The sequence below is a fragment of the Oncorhynchus masou genome, chromosome 8 (genome assembly GCF_036934945.1).
Source record: "Oncorhynchus masou masou isolate Uvic2021 chromosome 8, UVic_Omas_1.1, whole genome shotgun sequence".
NCBI lineage: Eukaryota > Metazoa > Chordata > Actinopteri > Salmoniformes > Salmonidae > Oncorhynchus > Oncorhynchus masou.
The window spans coordinates 17516101-17531596 of NC_088219.1; the positions used below are offsets into that span (position 1 = coordinate 17516101).

Consider the following 15496-nt stretch of genomic DNA (forward strand, 5'->3'; position numbering starts at 1 on the left):
GTTGGCACTATGCATTCTGACAGGTAGCGTTCTCCTGGCATCTGCCAACCTCAGATTCATCCATCGGACTGCCAGATGGTGAATCGTGATTCATCACTCCAGATAACACGTTTCCACTGCTTGAGAGTCCAATGGCGGCAATCTTTACACCACTTCAGCCGGCGCTTGGCATTGCGCATGGTGATCTTAGGCTTGTGTGTGGCTGTTGAGCCATGGAAACTAATTTCATGAAGCTCCTGACGAACAATTATTGTGCTGATGTTGTTTCCATGGGCGGTTTGGAACTCGGTAATGAGTGTTGCAACCGAGGACAGACAATTTGACGTGCTACGTACTTCAGCACTCGGTCCCATTCTGTGAGCTTGTGTGGCCTACCACTTTGCGGCTGAGCTGTTGTTGCTCCTAGATGTTTCCACTTCACAATAACCGCACTTACGGTTGACCAGGGCAGCTCTGGCACAGCAGAATTTTGAGGAACTGACTTGTTGGAACAGTGGCATCCTATGACGGTGCCATGTTGAAAGTCACTGAGCTCTTCAGTACAGGCTATTCTACTGCCAATGTTTGTCTATGGAGATTTTATGGCTGTGTGCTCGATTTTATACACCTGTCAGCTACGAGTGTGGCTGAAAAAGCCGAATACACTAAGTTGAAGGGGTGTCCGCATGCTTTTGTTTCCTGGTTTTCAGACAGGAGTGACCCTCAATGATCGCTTCGCTGGTATGAGGATCAGGGCAGGCCCAGGACAGGGTCCACAGAGGTGCAGTGGCGGGGAAGAGGCAGAGGCCGGATTGTCATCCTGCAGTGATCACTGTTGAGGACCCATGTGCTTTCTGTGGCCTATTTCAAAAGCATCTCATTAATCACACTCTTAACCCTTCTGATAGGCTTACATTTAACACTTTAAAAACTCAACATCATTAAAAATAATCTTCAGTGTTCCACCACTAGCCAATTTAAAAAATGTTTGCTTTCTCTTTACAGATTTACTGAATATCAACTTGTTTGACTGTAATCTAAAAGCACTAATGCAGTTACTGTACATGCTTTCTCATAAAGGTACATATAAGTACATGAGTCTGAAAGTGTCAAAGGCAAGTCCTCATAGTCCAGTGGTCAAAGTTCAATGAAGTACCCAAAGATGTAGGATGTTGCCACTTCATCTTGATGTTGGTTTTAGTATGTATGGCACAGATATTCATGACATTTCTTGGCTGTTGTAATAATCAGTTACATGGAAACCCGCAAAAGCGTTTTGCAGAGCAGTTAGGCCCATCACCTGAATTAGATTTGACATGTCAGAGAATTTATGTGGCTGTGTTTACAAACGTTTTTGACCTCTGAAGAACTCAATTAATATTAGAACTCAAAAGGACAAGTGATAAAGAAGATCTGAAGTGACAGGCTACACCTATGTTCACACTCTTCATATAGACCCTAGACACACATGTTATTTTGGGAAACATCATGTGAGGTTTGGACAGTGACCTGAACCTGTTACCCAAAGTATTTATAGCACTGGTCTATGCAGCTGCATGTATACAGTGGGGCAAAAGTATTTAGTCAGCCACCAATTGTGCAAGTTCTCTCACTTAAAAATATGAGAGGCCTGTAATTCTCATCATAGGTACACTTCAACTATGACAGACAAAATGAGAAAAAAATATCCAGAAAATCACATTGTAGGATTTTTAATGAATTTATTTGCAAATTATGGTGGAAATAAGTATTTGGTCACCTACAAACAAGCAAGATGTCTGGCTCTCACAGACCTGTAACTTCTTCTTTAAGAGGCTCCTCTGTCCTCCACTCGTTACCTGTATTAATGGAACCCGTTTGAACTTGTTATCAGTATAAAAGACACCTGTCCACAACCTCTCAAACAGTCACACTCCAAACTCCACTATGGCCAAGACCAAAGAGCTGTCAAAGGACACCAGAAACAAAATTGTAGACCTGCACCAGGCTGGGAAGACTGAATCTGCAATAGGTAAGCAGCTTGGTTTGAAGAAATCAACTGTGGGAGCAATTATTAGGAAATGGAAGACATACAAGACCACTGATAATCTCCCTCGATCTGGGGCTCCACGCAAGATCTCACCCCGTAGGGTCAACATGATCACAAGAATGGTGAGCAAAAATCCCAGAACCACACGGGGGGACCTAGTGAACGACCTGCAGAGAGCTGGGACCAAAGTAACAAAGCCTACCATCAGTAACACACTACGCCGCCAGGGACTCAAATCCTGCGGTGCCAGACGTGTCCTCCTGCTTAAGCCAGTACATGTCCAGGCCCCTCTGAAGTTTGCTAGAGAGCATTTGGATGATCCAGCCAGTCTCCAGATCTCAACCCCATAGAAAATATTTGGAGGGAGTTGAAAGTCTGTGTTGCCCAGCAACAGCCCCAAAACATCACTGCTCTAGAGGAGATCTGCATGGAGGAATGGGCCAAAATACCAGCAACAGTGTGTGAAAACCTTGTGAAGACTTACAGAAAACGTTTGACCTCTGTCATTGCCAATAAAGGGTATATAACAAAGTATTGAGATAAACTTTTGTTATTGAACAAATACTTATTTTCCACCATAATTTGCAAATAAATTCATTAAAAATCCTAATGTGATTTTCTGGATTTTTTTTTCTTCTCATATTGTCTGTCATAGTTGAAGTGAAAATTACAGGCCTCTCATCTTTTTAAGTGGGAGAACTTGCACAATTGGTGGCTGACTAAATACTTTTTTTTGTCCCACTGTATGTAGGCCATATTACATGATGTTTATAGCAACTGCTCTGGAAATCTACTGATACAATGTCAAACATTGATTTTAATGAGACTCATATGTTGTAAATTAATTACGAAATATACAAAAAAAACGTAGGAGTATTAAATGTTTTATTTATTTGGTCATCATTACATTTGCATTACCTGTATCTACACTTACATATGTATTGGGTAAAGATAAATTGTATTAAATGAAATTAGCTAGATTATGTAGCTAAATCACATTGCATGCATATTATGATATAATGATTTTATTATAGCCTTGGCCTACTTTTATGAAAGCCTACTGAAAGATCTGACAAACTGAAGTCATATTTCTGGGGGTTTTATTGGTCAGAGCGTGTAGTGACATCAGTTTTTCTCTATGTCCAATTTTGTCGTATTCAAAATGGTGGAGCAATAACAAACGCATTGTAAATTTCTACGGTAAGGAATTTGCAACTTTTAGACTTAATGATTCATACTCATTGCGATGTAGATCATTCAAACCAATCATCTATTTTATTAACTACATATTTGTCTTGCAGTAAGTTAGAAATGATCGCCGTAGCAAAGCTTTGCACCATATCTCACAGCAAGCAAGCGAGATTTGGCCTAGCTAGCTAGCTAACGTTAGCTACACAGTGATTGAATGGGAGGGGAGGGGGCTTGGCAGGCAGGGCTCGTGTATGATCAACTGAGCTAACTAGTTTTTTTTGAAGATTAATGGAGGAAATGATAGCTGGCTAGATATTAATAAGCAAGGTTAGGTTCGTATCTGGCGACGAAATGTGCAGGTATGTCACAGTCAACAAATATGATGACATGTCCAGCTAGCTAATGTTCTTTGGCCATAGCTCGCAGTAGTTCGATAGTTACAGAACTTTCCTAACTACTGTTATTTGCTCCGATTCATGCATCTGCAGTTGTAATACGTTTGCATGCAATAGCATTCATTACACAACATGCTTTTGCAGAGCTGTAGCTGGAAACAAATAGAAGTGTGTGAAGAGACAGAGAGGGGTGCATTTTATTAGACTCCATTTCTTCAATATGACACTTTTTTTTATATAAGTATCAGCATGGCAGACAAAAATGTCAAGAAAGGGAAACCTGTAGGCGTGAAGAGAACATTGACCAAGAGAGAACAAGAAGATCTGAAGAAAAAGGTAAGAGATTTGACCATTTTATAGATAGGCCTACACTTTGTTGCAGATGGCTATGATTTTCAATTTTAAAACAATCCTTTTTCCAGGAAGAAGAAAAAGCAGCTGAAGTTTTTGAAGAGTTTTTAGCATGTTTTGACAGTAACGACAAAAGTGGAGTGAAGACTTTTGTCCGTGGGGGTATCGTCAATGCAACTAAAGGTGAGTGAAACATCCTGGCTAATCCAACTTTGGTTGGGTCTGTGTTGCGGACACTATATTTTTCATTATTTTAATATCTACACAGTTACAGTTACAATTTCTATTTTATTTTTATTTTATTTTGCAGAAGAGGAAGCAGTAGAGGTTAAAAAGAGCAAGCTTTACCGACCAATCACCAAGTTTACTTCAGTGTCCCAGAACGTCTCACCGGCACACTCTTCTGAAATCAGAAGGCCTGTGAGTATCCATGTGAATCACTTACTGTGTATACAGAATGATACATTATTTTGTCCCCTTATATGTTTGTCTGGTCCACAGATTGTTAAAAAGAAGACGGAAGAGAAGAAGAAGAGCAACCTTGAACTTTTTAAAGAGGAGCTAAAGCAGTATGTTTTTGACACGCCGTCGTAATTCATGTTCTTTCATTATTTTACCAATTTGTTGTTTATTTTTGTGTGTAAATAATTGTGTTCTCCTAGAATACAGGAGGAACGTGAAGAAAGGTACAAAAGAAAGACAAATGAGCCTGGGGGAGGATATGGAGACCTGGACGTACCACTAACACGACGATCAAGTAAGAGCCAAGTCTGTCCCTTGCAGTGGAATAAGATTAAGGTTTACTACAATAAGCCTTTGTCCAAATCAAAGATGAACCCTCTGTAGCTTTTACATGTTTAGCTACATATGAACGTCTCCCTCCAGTATTTGATGATGACCCAGCCATACCGAACACAACCAACCTGTACATTGGCTGCATTAGCCCCAAGGTAAAGAAACTATCTGCTTGGGATGTTTTGACAGGAGATAAAGATTCACAATAGAGCCAGCTCTTCGTTTGTTTGGGACAAATTCAACTAACTTAAATGCGGACTGAATTTTTGTGAAACTTTGCTGATATGATACTTCTAATGTGTCAGATGAATGAAGAAATGCTTTGCAAAGAGTTTGGCAAGTATGGTCCCCTGGCGAGTGTGAAGATCATGTGGCCCCGTAGTGACGAGGAACGCACAAGGGTCACAAATAGAGGCTTTGTGGCCTTCATGACCAGGAAAGATGCAGAAAGGGCCTTGGCTGCTCTAGACGGTGAGTCAATCTGTAATTAGGGAATATTGCATTCTGTTCAGTAAACGATGCCAGATGATAAATGCCCTGCTCCGTGTTCCATTAACCTTGTAGGATCATTGCTCCTTTTTGCTGCAGGTAAAATGGTTATGGGTTTTGAAATGAAGCTGGGGTGGGGGAAAGCTGTTCGCATCCCTCCCCAGCCACTTTATACGCCCATAGGGGTACTTAAAATGTCCACACCCCCACCCCCCTCCGGCCTGCCCTTCAACGCTCAGCCCAGAGACCGCTTCCGCAATGACTTTACCAAGCCATGGGGCAGGTCCAAGGAGGAGTTGGACAAGGTAGGTTGGCCCTTTAAAAAAACATTTTTTAAAGAGTGTAGGGCAGGACGCTCCAATCCTGTTTGTGGAGAGCTCCCATCCTGTAGGTTTTCGCTCCAACCCTAATTTAACACACCTTTCTAATAATTAGCTGGTTGATAAGCTGAACCAGGTTAGTTACAACTGGGGTTGGAGCGAAAACCTACGGAAGGGTAGCTCTCCAGGAACAGGGTGAGGAGACTCCTGCTATAGTGTATGTGCATGGTTCTGTCAAGTTGTTTTAAATAATTGTTTTATTTTGTTTTGAACTACAGTTAATTTGCCAATATTAGGTGTGTGTAGTAGATTTTCTATGCATGTTGATACATTTATCATAGGCCCAATCAACTGGACATTGCTTAGAATTCAGAACGGCATTTTATGCACAAAACACAAGAGATGTGATGGCCATGTTCTGAAATAGCAGTTCCGAGTTCCATTTCCCTTTTTTAAAATCCAGTTGGTTTGTCCTGTGGTGCGTGTATAGACCTGTTATGAATCTATTCAGGATATGTTCTAAGGCAGGGGAATTTGACCCAGATGGAGTTATGAGGTAGTTACAGAACCATATGTAATTAAAATGTTACTGTAAAAGTAAGAGGGTGGGGTTATTCTATAGATAATGTACTTTGACAGTGTACATCTACTGTAAAAGTAAGAGGGTTGGGGTATTCTATAGATAATGTACTTTGACAGTGTACCTCTACTGTAAAAGTAAGAGGGTGGGGGTATTCTATAGATAATATACTTTGACAGTGTACCTCTCTACTGTAAAAGTAAGAGGGTGGGGGTATTCTATAGATAATGTACTTTGACAGTGTACCTGTCTCTCGAATGTGGGAACTTTTCCCCTCGTTAAAATAAAGTATAGCTGTTACTGCTGTCCTCAGTTGATATGCTGTATGTATCCTGCAGTGTTTCATCTGTGTATATATATACTCACTTTTTTTTATATCTTCACTATTTTATTTGACTTCACGAACAGACTCTGTCCGAAGCTGTAGTCAAAGTGGTTATCCCAACAGAAAGGTACACACTCTCTATCCATTCTTACTACTACGACTGACCAGACATTCTCACAGACAGAACCGTGTTAGAGGACAGAGGCCCTGCCCTGGTGTACTGTTCTTGTGTACGTACGTGACAGACAAGAAGCCCCAGTCCTAAGTGCTATGTCTGTATGTACATGACTAATGGGAGAGGACAGCTGAGAACATAACTGTCTCATAGTTTGTAGTAGTGTCCTGTTCTAACATTGGTCTATCTATCTTGTTGACAACATGGCCTATGTTCAGGGAATTGGTAACCCCTGCTGCTTAGGACTGGAGGCCCTATATCTAACTAGTAGGAGGGCCATGCGCCTCAGTTGAGCATGGTTGAAGTGAATCATTGGCCTAGTAAGCAAAGCCCACAGTTTATTCATTCATGTCATCCTCATTAGATTAGTAAATGTCACCATTGTAATCCCCTGTCAGAAAAATTGATTGTTAGACTTAAGTGATTGTTGGAGTCAATTATATCCATTGAAACGTACTGGTACTAGCTTCAGTGGCAACCTTTGTTCTTCCTACCTGTGTTGGCTGAGACACTGCAGACAGATGCAGCGAGAAAGCAAATGCATTTTAGATTAAAATCAGTAGTAGCTAATGGTAGTTATGTTGTCACTCATATATATAATATATATAGTCCCTCTTTTTTTCATTTAGACACACTTACTGCTTCTTCATTTAGACACATGACAGAAACACTACTTCTGATGTAACTACACACTAGGGACAGACCGTCTCCCCCACTCACTCGTGTGTGCAGACCAACATACATCACACAACATATCCTCAACGTTGCTGTGATAAATGATTGCAGAGGGACAAATGTTCTAGAAGAGAGACAGAAAGAGGTTAAGGGGCTCGGGGCCAGTGTTCAGTGAGAGCTTTGACATGGCCACTGGTCTGGATGAGGGGGGACAAGTCACAGCGTTTGGTCTCATCCCCTCTCCTTTTACTCCACAGGAATCTGTTAGGCCTCATCCACAGGATGATAGAGTTTGTGGTGCGTGAGGGACCCATGTTTGAAGCCATCATTATGAGCAAAGAGAAGAACAACCCTGACTTGAGGTGATTTACCATTGCTGAGCTCTCCCTTTCCCTCTAGTCATATCACTGGTCTAAAGATGTCTTTTTAAACTAATTTTGAAACTGTTTTATTCATGATTCCAGGTTTCTCTTTGACAACAAAAGCCAAGAGCATGTGTACTACCGCTGGAAACTCTACTCCATTCTCCAGGTAGGACATGATCTGACCTGGCTACAGCCCTATGACCATGAGGCCATCTCAAATCAAGTGTTATTTGTCATATGCGCTGAATACAACAGGTGTACTTGACCATGAAATGCTTTCTTACGAGCCCTTCCCAACAATGCAGAGTTAAAAAAAGTATACAAATAGTAACACAATTGGAATAACATAAACAAGCATGATGCTGTATGCAGGGAGTATCAGTACCAGACCCATGTGCAGAGGTATCTGAGGTAGATATGTACATGAAGGCAGGGTAAAGTGACTAGGCATCAGGATAGATAATAATAAGGTATTTGAGGTAGATATGTACATGAAGGCAGGGTAAAGTGACTAGGCATCAGGATAGATAATAATAAGGTTTTTGAGGTAGATATGTACATGAAGGCGGGGTAAAGTGACTAGGCATCAGGATAGATAATAATAAGGTATTTGAGGTAGATATGTACATGAAGGCGGGGTAAAGTGACTAGGCATCAGGATAGATAATAATAAGGTTTTTGAGGTAGATGTGTACATGAAGGCAGGGTAAAGTGACTAGGCATCAGGATAGATAATAATAAGGTGTTTGAGGTAGATATGTACATGAAGGCAGGGTAAAGTGACTAGGCATCAGGATAGATAATAATAAGGTTTTTGAGGTAGATATGTACATGAAGGCGGGGTAAAGTGACTAGGCATCAGGATAGATAATAATAAGGTATTTGAGGTAGATATGTACATGAAGGCAGGGTAAAGTGACTAGGCATCAGGATAGAAAATAAAAGGAGTAAAATGAAGAACAGTACCTACCCACTACACCTCTGCTGCGCCTCATCCATGTCCCTCTCCTTCCATCCCCAGGGCGAGCCCCCCAGTGAGTGGAGGACGGCAGACTTCCGGATGTTCCGTGGGGGCTCCATCTGGAGGCCGCCCCTCCTAAACCCCTACCTCCATGGAGATGAGGAGGCGGAAGAGGAGTCTCCCTCCCTGGAGGAGGAGCTGCTGAAAAAGGGCCAGCTGAAGCCCGAGTGAGTTGCGTACATACAGGGCAGAGAGGGAGGTTCTGAGGCAGACTGAAGATGAAAAGCATTCTCTCATGAATCTGACGTGTTACTGGAAAAACTGACTTTGGAATATGGACATTCTCAGGATAACAATGAATGCGTGTTTTTATTCCAGGCACAGGGAGAGACTAGAGATGCTGCTGAGAGGACTCACCCCTCGTAGGGAGGACATTGGTGATGCTATGCTGTTCTGTCTGGAGAGAGCCGAGGCAGCGGAGGAGGTGGTGGGGTCCATCGCAGAGTCCCTGTCCCTCCTTCAGACACCACTGCAGAAAAAGGTCCCTTATCCTATGACAGTCTTACACTACCAAGCACATTCACATGGTATATAGTATATAGAAAACATGTATTATCAACGGTCCCTGGAGAAATGAGTGTTAAGTGACTTGCTCAAGGCACATCGACCACTGGGTTACCTGCCTCCCAGAGTATTGCTCACAGTCATGTCTATCTTTATTCCCACAGATTGCCAGACTGTACCTTGTATCCGACATCTTGTACAACTCCTGTGCCAAAGTTGCCAATGCATCTTATTATCGCAAATAGTAAGAAAAGTATATTTTAAATAAGTCTGTCATTATATAATACACATGTTCAGTGGTCACTGTGTTTTTCTGTCTAACGGTTTGTTTCTCCGTTCCTTCAGTTTTGAAGCAAAATTGCCGCAGATATTTGGCGACATTAGTGATGCATATCGAAACATACAAGCAAGACTACAAGCTGAACAGTTCAAGGTAATGAGTGCAGTTAAATAAATAATGCTTTATAATGTTTTTCCATGCTTGTGATCTGTTATTGCCTTGGCCAGAACAAATACATTATCACTCACCCATATATCTTCTGTCCTCAGCAAAAGATAATGGGCTGTTTCAGGGCCTGGGAAGACTGGGCCGTATACCCAGAGTCTTACCTGATCCAGCTACAGAACATCTTCCTAGGTCTGATCAAGGCAGGAGAGGAGGTGATCGAGAGGGTAGAGGTGAGCTGGATCTCAGGACCTTTCCTGGACAAGACCTGGAAAAGAGTTTTGATCAATGCCTATTTTACTGATGACGCTGTTACATTCTCTGATAGTGTGTGTAAATATACAATTCAGGAGCATTGGTTTATGTGGGCTGCGTATATCTCACCTCAGGTGTCGTCTCCAGACCTGGATGGAGCCCCGTTGGACGGGGCGCCGTTAGACGGAGCTCCGCTGGAGAACCTCGACGGCTCACCCCTGGCCTGGGACCCTGCCTCCCTGGATGGGGTGCCTGTTGATGACATCGACGGGGTTCCACTGTGTGCACCCATGGAGGACATTGACGGAATGCCTTGTAAGTCAATCTGGCAGAATTTCTGTGAAAAATGGAAACCATGAAAGCGTTATAAGATGTGGACTTGATGTAAGTTTGTGTTCTGCAGTGGATGAGCTGGCCCACTCAAGAGTGGCTCTATCTAAATGGGAGAGGGTGGACGATGCTGACGCTCTCCCACAAGGTACTGTACTGTCAGCACTGTCAACCCAACAATCATATCTCTACTCCTAACCTACAGCTCACCCTGCCGCTTCCTCTTTCAGCTAACACTGAATCCAAATGGGACACTTTGGGAGAGCGAGACTTGGGGGATGACCTGAATGCCAGGTAAGAACCTGGTGCAGGCACTCTTTTCCCCATCACTGAAACCCAACTCAGAGTTACTGTAACGTAGCATTTACTGCTGTTGAGTGGTGTTTTCCAGCTCCAGTCCTCCAGTACCCCCAACAGTACACAGTTTTGTTGTAACCCTGGACAAAAAAAATGGCTAAATGATTAATTTACAAGTAGAATCAGGTGTGCTTGTATGGGGCCATAACATATATGTACTGTTGGGAGAACTGGAGTTGGGACATAGTGGCTCTTGCGTTTTGCTAAGAGATTGGTTGACTGGCAACAAATTGTTGCTACATTTGGGGGAAACTTCATCTATTTTGTTTTGAACAAATCGTAGATTGCTTAGGGCTGACAAGATAAAGGTAAACTGCAGGCAAGGAGATTGAGTCTAAAACAAGTAACTTAACTTGGTGTATCCCGAGATCAATCCCTTTCTGGAGACCTGATTTCTGCTCAAATTATTTCTAAAATGGCAAACAAATAAACATTTTATATATGTTATTTGGATGTCAAAGTTAAGAAACTGCATGTTGATTATTCTGCTCTGCTTGGTATAGTGGGCTATGAAAAAAGCTGAAGGAGAGAATGCAGGTCATGTAAATGCTGAATGTCCCCCCTAGGACCCAGTGTTATCAGGTATATGCTGAATGTCCCCCCTAGGACCCACAGTGTTATCAGGTATATGCTGAATGTCCCCCCTAGGACCCACAGTGTTATCAGGTATATGCTGAATGTCCCCCCTAGGACCCACAGTGTTATCAGGTATATGCTGAATGTCCCCCTAGGACCCACAGTGTTATCAGGTATATGCTGAATGTCCCCCTAGGACCCACAGTGTTATCAGGTATATGCTGAATGTCCCCCCCACAGTAGGACCCACAGTGTTATCAGGTATATGCTGAATGTCCCCCCTAGGACCCACAGTGTTATCAGGTATATGCTGAATGTCCCCCCAGTAGGACCCACAGTGTTATCAGGTATATGCTGAATGTCCCCCTAGGACCCACAGTGTTATCAGGTATATGCTGAATGTCCCCCTAGGACCCACAGTGTTATCAGGTATATGCTGAATGTCCCCCCCCTAGGACCCACAGTGTTATCAGGTATATGCTGAATGTCCCCCTAGGACCCACAGTGTTATCAGGTATATGCTGAATGTCCCCCTAGGACCCACAGTGTTATCAGGTATATGCTGAATGTCCCCCCTAGGACCCACAGTGTTATCAGGTATATGCTGAATGTCCCCCCTAGGACCCACAGTGTTATCAGGTATATGCTGAATGTCCCCCTAGGACCCACAGTGTTATCAGGTATATGCTGAATGTCCCCCCTAGGACCCAGTGTTATCAGGTATATGCTGAATGTCCCCCTAGGACCCACAGTGTTATCAGGTATATGCTGAATGTCCCCCTAGGACCCACAGTGTTATCAGGTATATGCTGAATGTCCCCCTAGGACCCACAGTGTTATCAGGTATATGCTGAATGTCCCCCTAGGACCCACAGTGTTATCAGGTATATGCTGAATGTCCCCCTAGGACCCACAGTGTTATCAGGTATATGCTGAATGTCCCCCTAGGACCCACAGTGTTATCAGGTATATGCTGAATGTCCCCCCTAGGACCCAGTGTTATCAGGTATATGCTGAATGTCCCCCCTAGGACCCAGTGTTATCAGGTATATGCTGAATGTCCCCCTAGGACCCACAGTGTTATCAGGTATATGCTGAATGTTCCCCCTAGGACCCACAGTGTTATCAGGTATATGCTGAATGTTCCCCCGAGGACCCACAGTGTTATCAGGTATATGCTGAATGTTCCCCCTAGGACCCACAGTGTTATCAGGTATATGCTGAATGTCCCCCCTAGGACCCACAGTGTTATCAGGTATATGATGAATGCCCCCCTAGGACCCACAATGGGGTACAGGAGTCCTGGAGAAGTGGGCTTGTTACCTGTGACATCTTAAAATGATCGTGCCCCAGGTTACATGAAAAACCACTTGGAATGGTCTATAACCAACAGTCACAATACCAGAGCTAGTATTATGTCCAAGAGTAAACAGTGCTGTGAGGACCACATTTTTCTATGGAATAGCCTCCCCTTGGAGATCAAGAAAAAAAAATAGCTAAAGATTTATTTGGACAAGGTTGTCCAAGTAAGAGAAACCACTCCACTGCCCCTTGTGTCCCTACTGCTGGTCAGGTGTGATGTGAAATTAATATGGTTGATTAAGGTTAGGGAAAAGTGACACTTTAGGATGTCAATGTTCATGGTTGTTTAATTTTGTCTTGCCTTTTAATCATTGTTATTACCATCAAGGTCCACTTTGGAAACAAGCATTTTAATGAATACTTTAAAGATGTCCACATTGAACATTTGGTTGTATGTCTGTTACCCAAAATAAATTCAATTCCTCTTATCGCCCCATGGTCCACAGTGCTAACATTAAGGGAGATGGGAAGTCCGAGGATGACAGCAGCGATGATGACAGCCCCTCTAAGTATGACAATGCTGACTTCAAGAGCTCCCTCAGCAGTTTCGAGATGTCCGAAAGCAAGAGGAGCCGGCTGAGAGAGCTGGAGGTAAGCACAGTCAACAATGTCTACTAGGACCAAGTAACACACTGCAGCAGACCTTCTGACGCAGTCCATACCGGTCAACAGACTTACTTTCTGAAGGGCCTGTATGTATTGTATTTACACCTTCACTTATTCCACATTTTGTTATAGCCTGAATTCAAAATTGATTTGTTTATCACCCATCTACACACAAAATCAAATCACATGTATTTATAAAGCCCTTTTTACAGCAGCAGATGTCAAAGTGCTATACAGAATCCCAGCCTAAAACCCCAAACAATGCAGAAGCACAGTGGCTAGGAAAAACTCCCTGGAAAGGAACCACGCTCTGAGGGGTGGCGAGTCCTCTTCTGGCTGTGCCGGCTGAAAATAACAGTACATGGCAAAGTCAACTCATTTAAATAAGTATTCACACCACTGAGTCAGTACTTTGTAGAATCACCTTTCGCAGAGATTAGTGAGTCTTTTTGAATTGTGCAACATTTACCCATTTATTTTCAAAATTCTTCAAGCTCTGTCAAATTGGTTGTTGATCATTACTAGACAACCATTTACAGTTCTTGCCGTAGAGTTGTCAAAACTAACTCAGCTGTCTTCTTGGTAAGCTACTCCAGCGTAGGACAGACATCTTTTGGCAGAAAGCTTAAATTCTTGTTAATCTAACTGCACTGTCCAATTTACAGTAGCTATTGTTTGAGGAGTGCAATTTAAACAGTTATTACTAAAACCATTTGGGCAGTCTTGATGCATTGCTGTTAAATTTTGTAATGGTTCATCAGATCAGTCAAATTTAGCATATACACGGGTGCCATCTAGTGGCCAAAATCTAAATTGCACCTGGGCTGGAAAAATACACTACAGCCCTTTTCTTGCAGTTCAAAGATGATACAAAATAACTTTTTTCAAATGGTACCAAGAATATGCACATCCTTGCTACAGGCAGTTAGATTTTTGTATGTCATTTTAGGCAAATTGAAAAAGGGGCGGATCCTTAGAGTAAATTCTTAATTGTGGTTAACGACAGATTTTTACCTTGTCAGCTCTGGGACAAGGTAAATGTTAGAGTTCAACTTACATGACTTGTTATTCACATTAACCCTGAACTTTAGGCTTGCCATTAAAAAAAAAGGGGTTGAATACTTGACTCAAGACATTTCAGCTTTTCATTAATTTGTAAACCCCCCCCAGAAATTATCACTTTTAAATTCAGGCGATAACAAAATGTGGGAAAAGTAAAGCGGTCTGAAGGCAAAACCCGAATACGCTCGGCAGTTTGTTTGATTTACATTCATTTATGCAACAATTGGACCCACTGTATGTATCTTATATTTACTCAATGTGTCTATGCTGCAGGTGAAGGTGATGAAGTTCCAGGATGAGCTGGAGTCTGGGAAGAAGCCCAGGAAGTCAGGGTTAAACATGCAGAAACACGTGGTGCACTACAGAAACAAGCTATTGCAAAAGGTGGGTTTCTAGTGTACTTTTTCATAAGTAAGGGAAACTGTCCAGATACCATGAAGTTACAGGTTTAAAATGTGACTTTAAAAAAAACTTCACCGGTTGCAATGGCTCCACATGTTCTGTTTACATCAGGAGTTTGATAAGGATGACAAGGAGAAGAGAGAGAGATCCATTCCGAAATCAAAGGAGCGATCAAAGAAGGATGAGCGGAGAGACAAGGCAGAGGAGACCAGTAAAGGACGGGACAAGGAGAAGAGTAAAAGGAGTCAAGACCGGGACAGGGGACGGAGTAGAGACACAGAGGAGCGGACACAGAAATACAGAGGACATTCTCCCGCAAAGTAAGGCCTGTGTGAAACCATTGTTCTGTTTAATTTGTGTTCAGCATTCAATATTTTTTGCACTCACCCCTATCCCACCCTTCCAACAGAATCAAGTCAAAGTCTCCCAAGAAGTCCAAGCGGTCGCGGTCGCCCTCGCCAGTCAGGAAGACGTGGAGGAGGTCTAGCTCCCGGTCGCCACACCGCTCCCACAAAAAGACTAAGAAGAGCAAACACTGATCCTGAGGCCTATGCCTCTCCCCCTGAAGCAGCTAGGCGGCTTTCATGGACTGCCCTGCTCTGCCAGTGCTGACCATGCCACGGCACCACACGCTTCTTTCCCACAATGCCTCTGAACTGCCTCTGCAGACCAACTGACAGCTGTTCCCCTCTGCAGTGAAAATTTGGCCATTTTTTTGTAAGATGAACATTGTTTGTACAGTTCTGTTTTCCCGTCAGGTTGTTTTTAAACCCCATTCAGATTGCGACTAGTTCCTGAGACAATAAATCACTCTTGGCAATGTGTCTGTTGTCATCCATGCTCTAGGATGCTGAATGGATTAGCAGAGGGTACCACGTCATGTCATTTAGCCTTTCTAAACAGCAAT

The 15496-nt window shown here is 42.8% G+C and overlaps 1 protein-coding gene across 2 annotated transcripts; it reads left to right on the forward strand.

Annotated features, from left to right (window-relative positions):
• Window positions 1–3153: 3153 nt before the first annotated feature.
• Window positions 3154–15411, forward strand: LOC135544259 (U2 snRNP-associated SURP motif-containing protein-like). Of its 2 annotated transcripts, none has more exons than XM_064971732.1 (24): window positions 3154–3208; window positions 3837–3930; window positions 4017–4128; window positions 4256–4365; window positions 4447–4514; window positions 4608–4702; window positions 4792–4895; window positions 5046–5211; window positions 5329–5534; window positions 6538–6581; window positions 7562–7666; window positions 7769–7835; window positions 8691–8857; window positions 9009–9171; window positions 9359–9438; window positions 9540–9627; window positions 9744–9872; window positions 10029–10209; window positions 10298–10372; window positions 10455–10518; window positions 12966–13110; window positions 14461–14571; window positions 14701–14909; window positions 14999–15411. In XM_064971732.1, the coding sequence occupies exons 2-24, from the start codon at window positions 3844–3846 to the stop codon at window positions 15126–15128; spliced, it is 2706 nt and encodes a 901-aa protein (XP_064827804.1). In that variant the 5' UTR covers window positions 3154–3208; window positions 3837–3843; the 3' UTR covers window positions 15129–15411. The 2 variants fall into 2 exon arrangements, with proteins under 2 accessions (XP_064827804.1, XP_064827805.1); XM_064971733.1 differs by having other exon boundaries at window positions 4831–4895.
• Window positions 15412–15496: the final 85 nt, after the last annotated feature.

What these genes read in the sequence shown, in the direction of transcription:
- LOC135544259 (XM_064971732.1), top strand. Translation starts at nt 3,844, where the DNA reads ATGGCAGACAAAAATGTCAAGAAAGGGAAACCTGTAGGCGTGAAGAGA. An exon ending in AACTCTACTCCATTCTCCAG is followed by an intron (nt 7,836 to 8,690) that starts GTAGGACATGAT and finishes TTCCATCCCCAG; the next exon opens with GGCGAGCCCCCCAGTGAGTG. An exon ending in GCATCTTATTATCGCAAATA is followed by an intron (nt 9,439 to 9,539) that starts GTAAGAAAAGTA and finishes CCGTTCCTTCAG; the next exon opens with TTTTGAAGCAAAATTGCCGC.